The sequence below is a fragment of the Protopterus annectens genome, chromosome 4.part0 (genome assembly GCF_019279795.1).
Source record: "Protopterus annectens isolate FY-2018-M chromosome 4.part0, PAN1.0, whole genome shotgun sequence".
NCBI classification, from domain to species: Eukaryota; Metazoa; Chordata; order Ceratodontiformes; family Protopteridae; genus Protopterus; species Protopterus annectens.
The window spans coordinates 677,457,713-677,474,210 of record NC_056733.1 but is presented as its reverse complement, the minus strand read 5'-3'; the positions used below and the strand labels follow the sequence as shown (position 1 = coordinate 677,474,210).

Here is a 16,498-nt window from a genome sequence, read left to right as displayed (position 1 = left end):
CCCCTGTGGGTTGGCATTCACACACTCACACACTGGCCCCCCTGCATGCATTCGCACACACACACACACACACACACACACACACCGGGCTCCCCTGTGTGTATTCACACAAATACACACACACCGGATCCCCTGCGTGTATTCACACAAATACACACACACCGGATCCCCTGCGTGTATTCACACAAATACACACACACCGGCTCCCCTGCGTGCATTCTCCACACAAACACACACACCGGCCCCCGAGTGCATTCACACAAACACACACACACCGACCCCACTGCGTGCATTCACACACGCACATCGCCCCTGCGTGCATACACACACGCACATCGGCCCCTGCAGTATCTCACACACACACTGCGTGCATTCACACACGCACACACTGCCCCCTGCATTCACACACACACACACACACACACACACCGGCCCCCCTGCGTGCATTCACACACACACACTGGCCCCCCTGCGTGCATTCACACACACACACTGCCGCTGCATTCACACACACACACACCTGCCCCCCGCATGCATTCACACACACACCTGGCACCCTGCATGCATTCACACACGCACACCTGCCCCCCTCGTGCATTCACACACACTGCCCCCCAAGTGCATTCACACACACCGGCCCCTGCAGCACACACACACCGGGTCCCCCCTGCGTGCACACACACACACACCGCCCCCACCTGCGTGCACCCACACACACACGCACACACACACACCGACTCTGGCGTGCGCGCACACACACACACCGACTCTGGCGTGCGCGCACACACACACACACAGACACCAGTCCCCTCATGGCTTATACACACACACACACACACACACACCAGTCCCCCTGAGTGCATTCACACACACACAGTGGCCCCCCTGCGTGCATTCACACACGCACACACACCGGCCCCCCTGCGTGCATTCACACAAACACACCGGCTCCCCTGCGTGTATTCACACAAACGCACACACACCGGCTCCCCTGCGTGTATTCACACAAACACACACACACCGGCTCCCCTACGTGTATTCACACAAACCGTCCCCCCTGCGTGTATTCACACACACACCGCCCCCCCCCCTGCGTGCATACACACACACACCGGCCTCCCTGCGTGCATTCACACACACACACACACACACACACACACACCAGTCCCCTTGTGTGCATTCACACACATACACACACCAGTCCCCCTGCATGCATTCACACACACACACATCGGCCCTCCTGCATGCATTCACACACACACACCGGCCCCCCTGCGTGCATTCACACACACACACACCAGTCCCCCTGCGTGCATTCACACACGCACACCAGTCCCCCTGCATCCATTCACACACACACCAGTCCCCCTGCGTGCATTCACACACACACATCGGCCCTCCTGTGTGCATTCACACACACCACACGTGCACAGACACACACACACACACACACACCGGCCCTCCTGCGTGCATTCACACACACACACACACACACACACACACACACACACACCGGCTCCCCTGCGTGTATTCACACAAACACACACACACCGGCTTCCCTGTGTGTATTACACAAACACACACACACCGGCCCCCCTGCGTGCATTCACACACACACAAACACACACCTGCCACCCTGCGTGCATACACACACCTGCCACCCTGCGTGCATACACACACCTGCCACCCTGCGTGCACACACACACACACACACACACACACACACACACACACACACACACACACACACACACACACACACACTGCCCCCCCCCCTGCGTGCATTCACGCACACCGGCCCCCCTGCATGCATTCACGCACACTGGCCCCCCTGCGTGCATTCACGCACACACACACACACTGCGTCATTCACGCACACACTGCCCCTGCGTGCATTCACGCACACCGCCCCCTGCGCATTCACGCACACACACTGCCCCCCTGCGCATTCACGCACACACACACACTGGCCCCCGCGCATTCACGCGACACTATCATTCCCCTGCGTGCATTCACGCCCAACACGGCCCCCCTGCGTGCATTCACGCCCAACACGGCCTTCCCGCGCGGCTGCGCATTCACGCACAGCACGGCCCTGCGCATTCACGCACAGCACGGCCCCCCTGCGTGCATTCACGCACAGCACGGCCCCCCTGCGTGCATTCACGCACAGCACGGCCCCCCTGCGTGCATTCACGCACAGCACGGCCCCCCTGCGCAGATGCATTCACGCACAGCACGCCCTGCGCATTCACGCACAGCACGGCCCCCCTGCGTGCATTCACGCACAGCACGGCCCCCCTGCGTGCATTCACGCACAGCACGGCCCCCCTGCGTGCATTCACGCACAGCACGGCCCCCCTGCGTGCATTCACGCCCAACACGGCCCCCCTGCGTGCATTCACGCCCAGCACGGCCCCCCTGCGTGCATTCACGCACCGCACGGCCCCCGCGCATTCACGCACAGCACGGCCCCCTGCGTGCATTCACGCACAGCACGGCCCCCCTGCGTGCATTCACGCACAGCACGGCCCCCCTGCGTGCATTCACGCACAGCACGGCCCCCCTGCGTGCATTCACGCACAGCACGGCCCCCCTGCATTCACGCACAGCACGGCCCCCGTGCATTCACGCACAGCACGGCCCCCGCTGCATTCACGCACAGCACGGCCCCGCGTGCATTCACGCACAGCACGGCCCCCCCGCGTGCATTCACGCACAACACGGCCCCCCCGCGTGCATTCACGCACAACACGCCCCCCCCGCGTGCATTCACGCACAACACGCCCCCGCTGCATTCACGCACAACACGGCCCCCGCTGCATTCACGCACAACACGCCCCCGCTGCATTCACGCACAACACGGCCCCCGCTGCATTCACGCACAACACGGCCCCCCTGCATTCACGCACAACACGGCCCCCGCTGCATTCACGCACACGGCCCCCGCTGCATTCACGCACACGGCCCCCGCTGCATTCACGCACACGGCCCCGCTGCATTCACGCACACGCCCCCCCTGCATTCACGCACACGCCCCCCGTGCATTCACGCACACGCCCCCATGGCACATTCACGCACACGCCCCCCTGCATTCACGCACACCGCCGCCCCCCCCTGCATGCATTCACGCACACGCCCCCCTGCATTCACGCGACATCGCCCCTGCATTCACGCACACGCCCCCTGCAGCATTCACGCACACGCCCCCGCTGCATTCACGCACACGCCCCCGCTGCATTCACGCACACGGCTGCATTCACGCACACGCCCCTGCATTCACGCACACGGCCCCCTGCATTCACGCACACCGCGTGCATTCATACATACACACACACACACACACACACACACAAAGCTGAAGAAGATGCAGGCAATGCAAATTTTCCTCAAATCCTTCAGATAAATGCAGTCGACAGGGTACACTTACACAGAAAAGGAGTTCCACACAGCATATACCCAGTAATATTAGGTTAAGAATGGGCTAGGCAAGGCAACTCTGACATCACAATTTGGGAGGTTCACTAGTTCTTCTATAGAGCATGCAAATTAGGCAGCGCTTACATCACTTGGGGGAGGAAACGTTTGGGTAACTACAGCAAGAGCTCCGGCAGATGTGACATCATCATTTAAGAGCCAGCTAGGAGTTTTTGAACTTGTTTTGCAAAGTGAAAGTAAAACAGTACGGAAAGGTAGGAAGCATGAGAGGTAAAACAGTTAACTGCATTACTTTTTGAAGCTGCAGTGATGATTTTTTGTTGCTGTATCAAACAATGGGGACTAAGAGACAGCAGTGGGGACTAAGAGACAGCAGGTTGAGCAATCTGCTTTAATATCCTGTTGTTATCCTTTAACTACATCTGTCAGGAATAGTTAGTTCTAGGTACACTGAAATCTTAACAGGCTGTGTTAATATGATCCCTCTCAAGAACTGTAGTCTGCATGAGCCACCAGGTGTTCTCCAATGCTGGTATTGAGTTCTGTTCTAACGTGTTAATGCAAACCAGCTTCAGAGGAGTTCACCTCTTACTCTTGGAGCTCAGTGCTGGCCCCTTTACTTCTCCAGTCTGGGTGAGAGGCCTGTAACCCACTCAGTCCCCAGTTGTGTGGGTGTGGGTGTTTGGGTGTTTGGAGGGAGAACGTCTGCTTGTTTGGCTGGTTGACTTCATTTTCTCAGAGATGATATTTAGGTGTTTTAAATAGTGAGTTAGTTTATTCATTCATGCAAACCCCTTCCTTCGTCCCTCCCTTCCATACTTGACTCTCTCTGTTCAGTGGCCTCGACCTCCATGGTAGCTGCTTTACATGAGTTGCATGCTTGCTATGGTACCCACTGCAGTGTGTGTGTTACTAGTCTCATTGTTATTGGTGATGCATACATTTCTTTGTAGATGTACCCAATGCAGAGAGCTAACCTTCCTCCCCACGAATGGGCAAATATATTACTATAGTAATGTAGACATAAATTGGATTACTGACCATTTATGGCTGTCATTTTTGCAGGAACCATAAGAGTTAAAAACATTAAGTTTTTACTCGTATGTCCTTTGTGTCAGTGCAACAGGTGTCTTACCAAGGTGGCTGAAATGCTTTTTGAAGTAGATGTTAGGAAGGTGTCATTTATGCTCGATAATCTTCAGATATTTTCTTTGTGTGCTTGCCATGCATACTTTCCTTTAACACTGATTCATGATGTCACGGTTGGTCATATATAGATGAGCCTTCCTGTCACTCAGATTTTTTGTTTTCTTTGGGGAGAGTACAGCTCATGGGGGAGTGGTATGGTAAAGGAGGCTTGTCTAATTATATGTGGTTTGGGTTGGGGAAGGAGACAGTTCTACAAGCTGTTATACAAGGTTCAGTCCTTCAGGGCTAGATATTTTGGGTACAGACATGCTCTTTCTAATATTGATAACAAAGTGCTATAGAGTTTTCTTCCCATCCTGCTTCTCCCCAAGCTATTGGCTTTTAGAATTCTAGTAAATGGTTCTTGCCCAGGGATGGCTTTTGTCTTCATGTTTGGGCACTCTTGCTTTTTTCTTTGTGCAGAGAGGGTGCCTACCTTTTTGTAATGAGGCATTGTTTAGTTTCTCTGTTTTAAGCCCACTGTGTTGAAGAAGGGGCCCTGTTTTCCTGTTCTTTTAGAAGAATATTGCTGTGTGGAAGTAGCATAGTGCGGTTGTGTAAATCATTTACTGTAACCATAAATGTTAATTATGGTGCTTTATTGCTGCTTCTCTTCTACAGTATTACTGAAATGAGTTAAATGTAAAACATAATATAAAAATGTCCATGTTAAGTCTGGCATACAGATTCAAAAGTCAAGATTGGAAATGTCTGTTTAATCGTGTAGTGATAACTGGGTTAGTAACTGTTACTGTCAGTCATCAGGAAAGGGTGATGTATGTGGTATCTGAGATTTACCCTATTTCCTTTATGTACTCCAGCAGTGATTGTGCGGTGGGATCACTGCATTATTTTTGGTGGTTCGTGGTATCTAAGATTAGAGTTTCCTTTCTTAGGTAGCACCCTGTGTGTAATTTAGATCGCTACCTCAGAGCTGTGGAGCACAGTCACTGTGGAGTATGCTAATCAGTCCTAACCTCTTGTCACTGTCTGGAGTATGCTGGCCTCTGTGCACAAAGGTTTTCTTTGTACTTCAGTTGCCTTCTTCCCTCCTCCAAACACATAGCTGTCAGCTACTCTAAACTGGTCATATGTTACACATTTGCCCTTCCACTGTGGCTACAAAGTCCACAAAACTGCAGTTCACTTACCATGTTAACTTATGAATAATAAAAAAAAATCCTGCTGGCATAAGTTGCTCCTTAGATGAGGTACCCTGCTAAAGTAGCCTGTTTGCTGGCAGGAAGGCTGACTTTGCTGGTGTTAGTACTGGCTATGTCATAAAGCGAGAACTAGCAATGTGTGTAATATGAGGTCATTCCAAAGCGATGAGTGAAGCTGAACATTTATCACCATTCAGATAACTCTACTTTATGCAGTTTAACTTGAAGCATTTGTGTACGATATTTTACTACATTTTGGATTTTAAGTTGCTTTATCTGTTTTTGTTTACAACTGAGCATCAAGGGCTTTCTGGGGACTTGTTCTGTGAGCAGTGTTATCAGCTTTATTTGTGCACATGGCTGAAGAACTCGTATGTGTCAAAATGGTTTTACTTATTTATTTGTGGTGCCTTCTGACCTCATTGTTACTGTCCTGGCCCCCAGTAACCAACATCCAGAGTCTACCAGCTACTCTCCAATGATGCCCCCCCCCCCCCCAACTTGCTCCATATTTTTGCTGGCGCTAGTTGTGCACCCTGAGGGTGTCCTAGGGGCTCGTCTTGTCTGTGCTTCTGTTGGGGGTAGAGGATTTCTTTTATGACCTACTTGCTTCTCTTTCCTCACCTACCTTGCTTGTTTTTATATCCATGTGCAGCTTCCCTCTTTGAACTGTCTCTACTCCCTGAGAGAGCTTACTCCCTGCTGGGAAGGGCACATTCCATCCCTTCCTTGATGCTCTGGAAGTCGCCCACCCGCTAATCGAACTTGGGTAGGTTAGGATGTTAGGGCTTTATCACTCTATACCACCAGAGTTGGTTACAGCATGGTTTTATTAACAGGACATTCTTAAACACTTTTTCTCTCCTGCACTACTCCTTTGTTTTTAGAAAACGGAGTCATACACTACTCCCTTGTTTTTAGAAAATCGAGTTGCCTGTGGTTTCTGTAGTAACATTCTGGAAATATTTAGTAAGCTGCATCAGAAGTGACTAGTTTGAAAAGTATTTTTGTGTTAACATAATTATACCTGTATTCCTAATGAAACACACAAGTATTTGAGAACTAAAGTACAAAAACAGTAGATTTTTATTTTTTTCTCATTTTTCTCCTGTTGCCCTTGTTCCTCATGGGCAAAAGTAAGCTATCACAGAAGCAGTCATCCGTGTGTGCATGCTTGTGTGTGCATCTGTCACTAACTGTGTATCCAAGGCAGAGAAGTTGTGTAACCCACAATGTCTTCCTGTAGAATGGTGCAAGCTGTTGTGATCTGGTAAGAAGGCCTTTTTTGTATGGCTGCTTTTGTGAGTTGATTCCATATCAGCAGTCCATATTTGCCTCTGCCACCCCTCATCTAAGGTAAACATGGCAATTTGCAGCTTGCGGCACTTACCCCCCCCCCCCCCCCCCATGAGCATGCCCATCCTCTCGCACCAGCAGTTTCTCCAGGATCCTAAGCAAACCTTGGATGCTTTGGTCATAGTTAGGGTTTCATCCGTCTGTGCCAACAGAGCTAGTAGGTTGATTCTTAGACTAGATTAATTTTTATTCTTTGTATTTTTGGGCCATAAGGGACCATTTTAATAATTGTATTTACTTTTGCAGGGAGCACCTGAAGGCGTGATTGACAGATGCACACATGTTCGTGTTGGCACCACTAAGGTCCCTCTGACTTCTGGAATTAAGCAGAAAATTTTGAGTGTTATTCGGGAATGGGGGACTGGCAAAGATACTTTACGTTGCTTGGCTTTAGCTACACGTGACAGCCCACCAAGAAAAGAAGACATGAACCTTGAGGAGTCTGCTATGTTTATAAATTATGAGGTTGGTGTTGCCAACATACTTTTTTTTTTTTTTTTTTTTTTCTGACTAGATTAATTTCTTGGAGTGATAGACATCAGATATCCTAAGGATCATTGTTGCATTGCATCCTTAATATAAATGAGATAAGCTGCAAGCATGCGTCAATCTTCCCAGGCATATCTGAAAAGCATTTGACATCCCAAGGGGCAGCAAGTTATATTGCACACAATGGCTGTTTGCAGTCAAGTCTAACAGTAGTGGAGAATGTAACTAATATCAATTTCTGTGCCACTGTATAAGCAGTCAGTCTCGTCAGTTGCATGGTTGATCTGAAAATAAGTACTCCACCCGCCACCCCCCATTGTATATGTAGTGAGCCTATCAGCTGTTCGTATATCAGTTTGATGTGTTGCCTCTTCTGGGCATGTGTGGTGAGTAGATTTCTCTAGAAACGATTGCCAATAAAAGTTCTTGTGGGCGAAAGATTCTTGCTAAGGATGACTATTTAAGATGTATTTTTTAGTCTGTGAAAGGATCATAATGTTGACGTGCAGTGAGACATTTAAGAAAATATTAATAAGGTCAACCAGAAACCTTTTAAATTCTTCTTCTTTTGCCAGGGGCGGGCTGGCTGTTCTTTTCATCTAAGTGTAAATCCTAACACTGTTTTCCCCAGAAACAAGCAAAGTATAAGGAGTATCCCAAGTCCAATGAACAGGAAAATGGAGAAGTGTAAAAGATGAGCAAAGCCTTAGTGATCCAGACAGAAGTCCTATCTTGGTATCTCTCCTCAGAGACTATGGGGAGTGTAGCTTGTTCCTACTAGCCAATATGTTTCTCTTGTGTGATACTCTGAGTCAAAACCGTTTTATCCAAGGAGTTGCGTAATAGAGAGGTGGTTGCAGAAAGGTCTCTTTTGACAAAAAAAATGGTACTGCATCAGTTTGAAAACTGAAGGTGTCTCTGACTTTGAGGTACAACTTTGCCATAGCCAGACACCAGTTCCTGAGAATCATCAATGGTGTATATAGCAGGGCATTGCGGAGCATTTGAGGAAGCTTCAGGAAATTGTCTCCCTTTGGTTAAAGCAGAATTGTTAGCTGTTACAGTGAAGATTACCAATGGTAGGAAATCTGTCCTTATGGCAACTACAGGCAGTCCCAGTTATTTGGGGGAAAAAAGCAGCAGATCAGATTTCAGTTACACAGACCCCTGAGACATCCCCAGTCATTGTTGATAAACTTTTGTTAAAGTACATAGTGGTAAGTGGTATTTTCAAAGTGTTACTCCTGCAGTGTCCATTTGGAAGGTGAAGAAAGGAGTGGGGGGGGGGGTGTTCTTCTGTTGTGGAGTCATCTGAATATGATGATGCATACCTGACCTCTACTAACAAGATTTGTTCTTCCCATCCCCAGGTGCAATATTGATGACTAGGATAGCCCTCTCTTTGGGGTCCCTACTGATAGAATCATTGTCTGGAGCATACTTAACTTCAAGAAGGAGCATTTGAAGTGTGAGCCAGTCGATTTGTTGACAGATGTTTCTTCAACTTCTGATAGATCAAAGGAAGAAGAGTCTTAAGTTCAGGAACACTGTTTTCCTTTATGCTCATCATTCCCACTGCTGCAGTAGCGTTTAGGCTGTTTGATAGCATCACAAAGTCCTTCCCCTTCCCGACACCTCAGTCTGACTGCTGATTGGCTTCTCTCAAAGTGAGAAATAGGCAGTCAAAGTAAAGATTTTTTCAGTACTTTCTTGCCTTTGCAAGGAGAAGCATCTCTGGGGCTTCACAAGAGCAGCTATCGGCTTAGAGCTTTGTTACTGGCAGTTAAGGGTGGGAGGCTGGCATAATGGTTAAGGTGCTTACCTTAGAAACACAAGGTGCAAGGTTTGATTCTCACATGGGGTAATTGGCTAGGCTTAAAATGGCCCACAAGGACAGTTAGCCTAGTATTAATCTATGAATCAAGAGAGCCCCTACTCAGAAATTGTTGCCCTTTTAAAAAAATATATTTTTTATATTTGTTTTTTGATTAAAAGTAGTTTGGTATTTTTGTATTGGTATCAGAAGTTTTTCTGTCAAGGACCATTATTTTTAGTTACTTGTGCTGTTTAATTAAGGACTAGCTGTGTGAAAGTATATGTTCTGCTTGTGTAAACTTTACTTTGTGCCCAAAGGATTTATTTTGGGATGGCCAGGGATGTGTTTTTACAGTGTAGTTCTTATGTTGACTTTGTGACATCCTATTTGTGATTTTTTTTGTTGTTTTGTTTGCCAGTACATTTAATTTGGTAAAAAGGAGCACTTTCATGGAATTTGAGTGCTACTTGTGCTTTTACTCTGAGGGGGCTAGGACAAGAAGTATAAGTGTGCTGCTTGTGTATACTTAGGTGACTGCTTACCTTCCAGCCAACTTGCTGTAGAAGTGTTTACCTTTTTACTTTAGCATCTCTTTACCTGCTTCAGTATGGGTATTTACTCCTCTCCTGCTGGTTCCACTTCTGCTTTTCCTAGAAAGAAAAAAGCACTAAATAATGAGGCTTTGCTGTTGCCACTGACTTAGTATGCACCTCAGCACAATATTGAATGAACCTATAGCAGCCATCAATTGTTCCTTAGACCACTCACTTCTTCTGGTGTAGTTCTTTTGGCCACCACGAACCAGTGGTGAACCATATCTTCACCTGCTCCAGTGTCCGAAATGGGTGTGGAAAAATGTTCTTTAGGGTTAAATGACAACTCCAGGAGATTCTTAAGGGAGTAATGAAGACAAAAGACCATTAGATTGGTCAAACTTCCCTCCCCTCGAGTTTATCATTTTTCCACTGGGACTTCTATAAAGAAAAAAAAAAAGATTAAACATTGTTTATCTCAAAAAAAATAATTACAGCTAAGAAAAAATTATTTTATTACATTAGCAAGGCATACATTGGAAGCTATGAATCCTAGTGTCCAAAAACCATTACACAGGTGAGCATCCCCTGTAAAGAAATTCCTAAGGGTCTGATTATGACCGAGATGGGGCATCTTTCCCTTCAGATTCACAAGCCCACCTTTAACTGTGAAGAAAATATCCACTCATATCCTCATATGGAGGAATTTTCTTTTAATCAGACCTTAGCCAGGATGAGTGATTTTTGGTGTAGAAAAAAATAAATGTCCCCTTGAACTGATGAGGTATGTATTATTACAAATGGATATTCCTTATTCCTCACCCAACCTTCCTATATTGGTGCCCCTGGAGGATGGGTTGATTGGTGCTTGTAATAATCCTGATACCCAACCTTCAGTCCCTAAAGCATGTAAAGATGTATGAAGCGTCTCGGACCAATACATTTCTTGTCTCACCTTAGATCAGACCCAGCAGCCGTATCTTCTGCTGGGAACAGATTGGTACTGAACACCAACCTTTCTCCTGGTGAACTTTGTTTTATTATTTATTGGCATTTGTTTACCAGGAAAGTCCAATTAGACCTGAAATAGTCCATTTTCAATGAAGGCCTGGGGAGAAAAACTTTCAAAATAAGGAAGGCAAAGGTATTGGACCTCCTAGTTAAAAAAACATATTTTCTTGTACTTTGGCTTTCTGAATTCTCGTTTAGCAGGCATACATGTGGAAGTTTATGCTTTTATGTGGCTAGTTTGAGAGAGCTTGCTGCCTCACTTCCTGCAGAAGAAAGATCTTTTTTGAATCAGACTGGTTTTACCTTGTCCCAAGTATCCAAACATTCTTTTGAAGAGTGTGTATGATTATACAGATACTGTGTCTAGGGCCACTGCTACAGTATTGAGAAAAGTGTTCATAGATGTATAACCAAACGTTTGCTGGTTAGGTGAAGTCTGAAATCTTAGCTACTGCTTTAGATAAGGAGGTATCATTTGGTTCTTCTACCCAGCTTCTCAAGCAGTTTGAAAGAGGAAAGTTGATTTAGAGAGTATGTAAGTCATGTTCTCTGTACAAATTTTGTAGGCCTCCCTGTTTCACTAAAAAGCCAGATAAGCAAAACCAGTCACATACTGGCAAACAGGGAGCAAAAAAGAAGGCCATTGGGAAATAAACAGGGGGGGGGGGGGCTTTCAGAAAACAGGACAGGCTTAACAGTACAGAATGACTATCCTAGCATTCTTCCTCCTTTCTTTCTCTACTGGCCAAAAGCTCTACAAACCTGTCCCACAAACTGGTCCGCAATATCCCCCTTTAGCAAAAGATTATTTCGGACTCTTGGGTGTTAAAGGTGATGCTGGATGATAACAGATGGCACTGGATACAAAAACCTCCTTTCAGGGAAGATGTTCTTCGTGTTTCACTGTTGCAGACATTACCTTTGCGTTATCTGCTTGCAGGTAGCCCTCAGTCGGCAAGTCTTGGGTCCTGTGTCGGTTGCTGTCCCTTCTTCCCTGACATCGGGTCGTCAGGGGGTATAAAACATGCAGCCAATGCCATTACATCAGTCTTTCTTGCTGTGCAGTGCCTGAAGCAGAAGCAGTTCGCAATTGCCGGTCGGCCGACTCCTGAAATTTTCGTTTTCAAGTTTCAGAACCAAAGTCTTCAACTAATGCTAAGTACCCCATTGGGGAAACTTTTTCTTGCTCCTTACCGATGTCAGTAAGAGTTAATAATTGCATTATATGTGGAAAGCAAATACCTCATAAAGATTTTCATTCGTACTGTATTCCTTGCCTAGGCCTTGACCACGACGTACCTTGCTGTCGGTTTTGTGCTTTATTTAATCAGTGCACTATCCGGCTATATATTTTCGCCTCTAAATATTTCGGTTCTCGGTTTAATTATCCAGGAATGTCATCAGTTAGCCATCCATCTACCGGGATTCCAAAAAAACTCAAAGTTAAACACAGAGGCCGCTGAGGTCCAAAACTGCAGATGACGCTTCTCCTAAGCCAGTCGCCAGTTCACCGGTACTCAGTGAGGCAATTTTGCAGCCCCTGATACCTGCTACTTCTGATTTGCAGGCCTCTACTAAGACCCATTTGGAGTATGCCGCGAGATGCTTCAACTATGGAACCTGCGGATGTCTCTACCTTGGATGGGTCCGGAGCCGCTGTGCAGGCACTGGCTTCTGAGGGTGTATTCAGGCCTACGGACTTGCATATTAAATCAACGCCTCCTTCTTTACTTAGGCCTAAAATCTCGATCCATGCCTAAAAAAACAATGCCCAGGCCACATGCTCAGGCCTCTATGCCTAAAAAACAAATAAGAATGGCTGAAGATCTAATAACTCTAATCAGGGGTAGCCAACCCCCCCCCGCCTTCTAAGAGGCCTAGGACTGAAGTTGATTATGAATCTTCTGATCAGGATTCTGTTTTTTCTGATTCTTCTGATGATCTAGATTTTCCCTTATCTACTTATGAAGATTCTGATGCAGAGGATTCCATTCCCTCTGCTTCCCCCCCTGAGGATTTTTCTTTTGGGGAAACCTTACATACTCTAAGGGAACATTTCCACTGGGAAAGTCAGGATTTTTCTGTTTCAAAAAAAGAACCTTAGGGATTTCCTTCTCCTACCTCAGCGTAGGCCTTTAGCTATTTCTCCTGTACTAGACATTGTTGTTGATGCTTTTTCTGGATCTAGTTTGGCCCCTGATTCCTTGCCAGCTGCTCCCAGAAAACCTAACAGATACTACAGGGTCCCTGAGTCCCACAAGTTCCTTTTTAAAAATCCTATTGCAGATCCATAGACTATTTCACAGGGGCCCAAGGGCGTTAAGGCTTCTACTGCCAAAAACCTACCCCTTCTAATAGAGACTCAAGAGCGGTGGATAGATGGGGTAAGAAGGTTTACACTTCTGCAACCTTGGCCATTAGGGCTTTAAACTGCCAGTTTCATATGTTAAAGTATTAGCAATATGTTATTGAACTGCTTAAACAGAAAATGATGTTGATTCCTGACTGTGTGGAAAATAAAGAATTACAGGATATAATGCATTCTGCTGAACAAGTTGGAAAACATACTTTGCAATGTGGTTTTGATTCATTAGAGGCCTCTTGCAGGGCTGCTGTTACTGGGTCTGTGCTTATAAGGCATGCTTGGCTTAAGGAACAATCTTTGCCTGATCATGTTAAAGCTAAATTGTTGGATGCTCCCTTAAATCAGGACAGCCTGTTTGGCAACAAGGCTGAAGAAGTTCTTAAAAAAGATGGAAGATAAAGCTAAATCTATGCAAACTGTAAAAATTTCTTACAAGTTCAGCCTCCTAGATTTAGTAGGCACTGACCCTCTAAGAATTGGTCCTTTCCCAGCCCCTTCCAGGTCTTCTCAAGCCAAACCCAGACACAGCAAAAAAACCCAGGTTTCAGTCCCAGGGGACACACAGAATTAAGCATGTGGGGCCTCCACTTCCAAATCTGGGAATAAGCCTCCCCCCTATGATCAACTGTCTCAATGACTTCCTTTTAAAATTTCCAAGCACTTATCAACTGACTGCCTCTTTGGGGGGAAAGATTGCTCTTCTTGCAAAGAATTGGGAACTCATTACCCAGGACAAATGGGTTTTAAATATAGTGTCCCAGGGACACAGATTTCACTTCCACACGTTGCCAACACCAAGCAGGTGGCTGGACTTACCCCCAAATCAGTGGGCAGAGGCCCAAAAACAAGTATGTTCTCTCTTAAGCATGGGGGCTATTCAACGGGTACCAGAAGAGGAAAAGGGACAAGGTTTCTACTCGAGACTTTTCCTGGTACCCAGAAAAGACAATTCATGGCATCCTATCCTGGACCTGTCTACTCTAAACACCTTTTTGGAGATTTCAAAATTCAAGATGCTGACTCTTCCCCAATTACTTCCTATGCTAGGCAAAGATGCCTGGTTGGCAAAACTAGATTTAAAAGAAACATACCTGCACATCCCAATCAGGGAATCTTGCAGAAGATACCTATGCTTCAAAGCAGGCTACACGTACTGTCAGTACTCTGCACTGCCCTTTTGCTTATCTACTGTGCCCAGGGTATTCACAAAGTGCCTAGGTCCAGTTATTGTATTTTGCAGGCAAAGAAATTCAAATGTACCCATACCTGGACGATTGTCTAATTCAGGCAGAAAGCCAGGACATACTTTTGAATCATCTGTCCTTTGTACAAAGGGTTCTAACTTATCTGGGGTACACCATAAACGAAAATAAATCACACCTGGTACCCTGTCAACAAATTATATTCCTGGGAACAAGCTTGAATACAACTTCCCAGATGGCATAGCTCACGCCAGAGAAACAAATTAATTTGACAACCTACTTCAAACAAGTGGCCACAAAATCCCCGCTATCTGCAAGACAAATACTGCAGGCCTTGGGGTTCACGGCCTCCTGCATTCTTCTAATTCCATATGCAGGACTGCATATGAGGAAACTACAGTGGTATCTAAAAAGCCTATGGTGACGACATTCTCAGGATCTAGAAGCAATGATTCCTATCTTCCCTTGCCTTTGCCTAGAGTTCCTTTGGTGGGCAGAGGCCTGTCACCAAAACAAGGGACTACCTTTCACCCCACCCCCTGCCGCCCAAACCCTAACAGATGCATCAGATTATGCATGGGGGGCTCACCTGGCAGGGAAGTGCATTCAGGGCAAATGAAACCCAAGTCAAATGCACCTGCATAGCAATCAAAAAGAAATGTTAGCTGTACAGAATTCTCTGACAGCCTTCAAGGACCACATTCTTCCAGGACAACTAATGGTAAAAACGGACAACACCAGAGTTATGTGGTACATAAGCAGGGGGGTACACATTCTTACCCCCTCAACAGACTAGCCATGGCATTGTGGAACACAGCCTTGAGCTACCAAGTGCACCTACAAGCGTAATTCCTGCCAGGAAAATTAAATACACTGGCAGACGGACTAAGCAGAAACCTCATGGACGCACACGAGTGGAAACTGGAACCAAAGATTTTCAACATGTTGACAAGCAAATGGGGGAGCCCAGATATAGACCTGTTTGCCTCTCCCCAGAACTACCAATTGGACAAATTTTGCATAAGGACTCCCCACAAACAAGCCTGGAAAGTGGATGCTTTGTCCTTCAGCTGGAAAACCTATCCGTCTATGCCTTCCCCCTCTGCCTTTGCTCTCCAAAGTACTACTAAAAATCAAACAGGACAAACCAAGGATGATTTTGATTGCTCCAGACTGGCCGCGCCAACACTGGTACCCCCTCCTGCGCAGTGTGTCACGGTTATCCCCATGGCACCTGCCTCAGACTTCTTCCCTGTTGTCTCAGCAGGAGAACCAGATTCTGCACCCTCAGCTTCTAACACTGAACCTTGCAGCCTGGCTAATTACATAATTTCTCCTTTTCCATCACTCAGTATCATTTTAGAGGCAAGGAGGCCTACTACTAGAAAATATTATGCTGAAAAATGGAAAAGATTCTGTGCCTGAACCAATCTCAAGGGATGAGCACAGCAGCACCCAATTTACCTCAGATTTTACAATACTTAACTGGGATGCTTCACAAGGGCCTGTCTTTTTCCTCCATTAAAATCCACCCCTCAGCCATTTCAGCTCATTATAACACAGAACCTCCCCTCTTCTCTCATGCACTGCTCAAACAGTTCCTCAGAGGGGCCAAAAATTTGAGACCACCCAGGAGAGCTCCAACCCCCGCCTGGGACCTTAACTTTGTTTTGGAGAAACTCACTCTACCTCCTTTCGAGCCAGCTGCTGCTGCAGACTTAAAAAATGTTTTTCTTGGAAAACAGCTTTCCTTTTAGTAATCACTTCAGCTAGAAGGGTATCTGAATTGCAGGCCCTTATGGCAGTGGAGCCTTTCATCATCTTTCATGCGGACAGGGTGTCCCTCAGAACCAATCCATCCTTCATGCCCAAGGTGGTATCCAGTGTGGCTCTTAATCAGTCCATTCATTTGCCAACCTTCTTTCCTAATCCACAGA

At 46.5% G+C, this 16,498-nt stretch overlaps 1 protein-coding gene across 1 annotated transcript in view; it reads left to right on the top strand.

Annotated features, from left to right (window-relative positions):
* ATP2A2 (ATPase sarcoplasmic/endoplasmic reticulum Ca2+ transporting 2) overlaps positions 1 to 16,498 on the top strand; it is a 1,687,617-nt gene that overhangs the window by 872,652 nt on the left and 798,467 nt on the right. Inside the window, exon 16 of the mRNA XM_044069765.1 lies at positions 7,392 to 7,610. Within this exon, the coding sequence (XP_043925700.1) occupies positions 7,392 to 7,610 (219 nt within the window). The remainder of the gene's footprint in view (positions 1 to 7,391; positions 7,611 to 16,498) is intronic.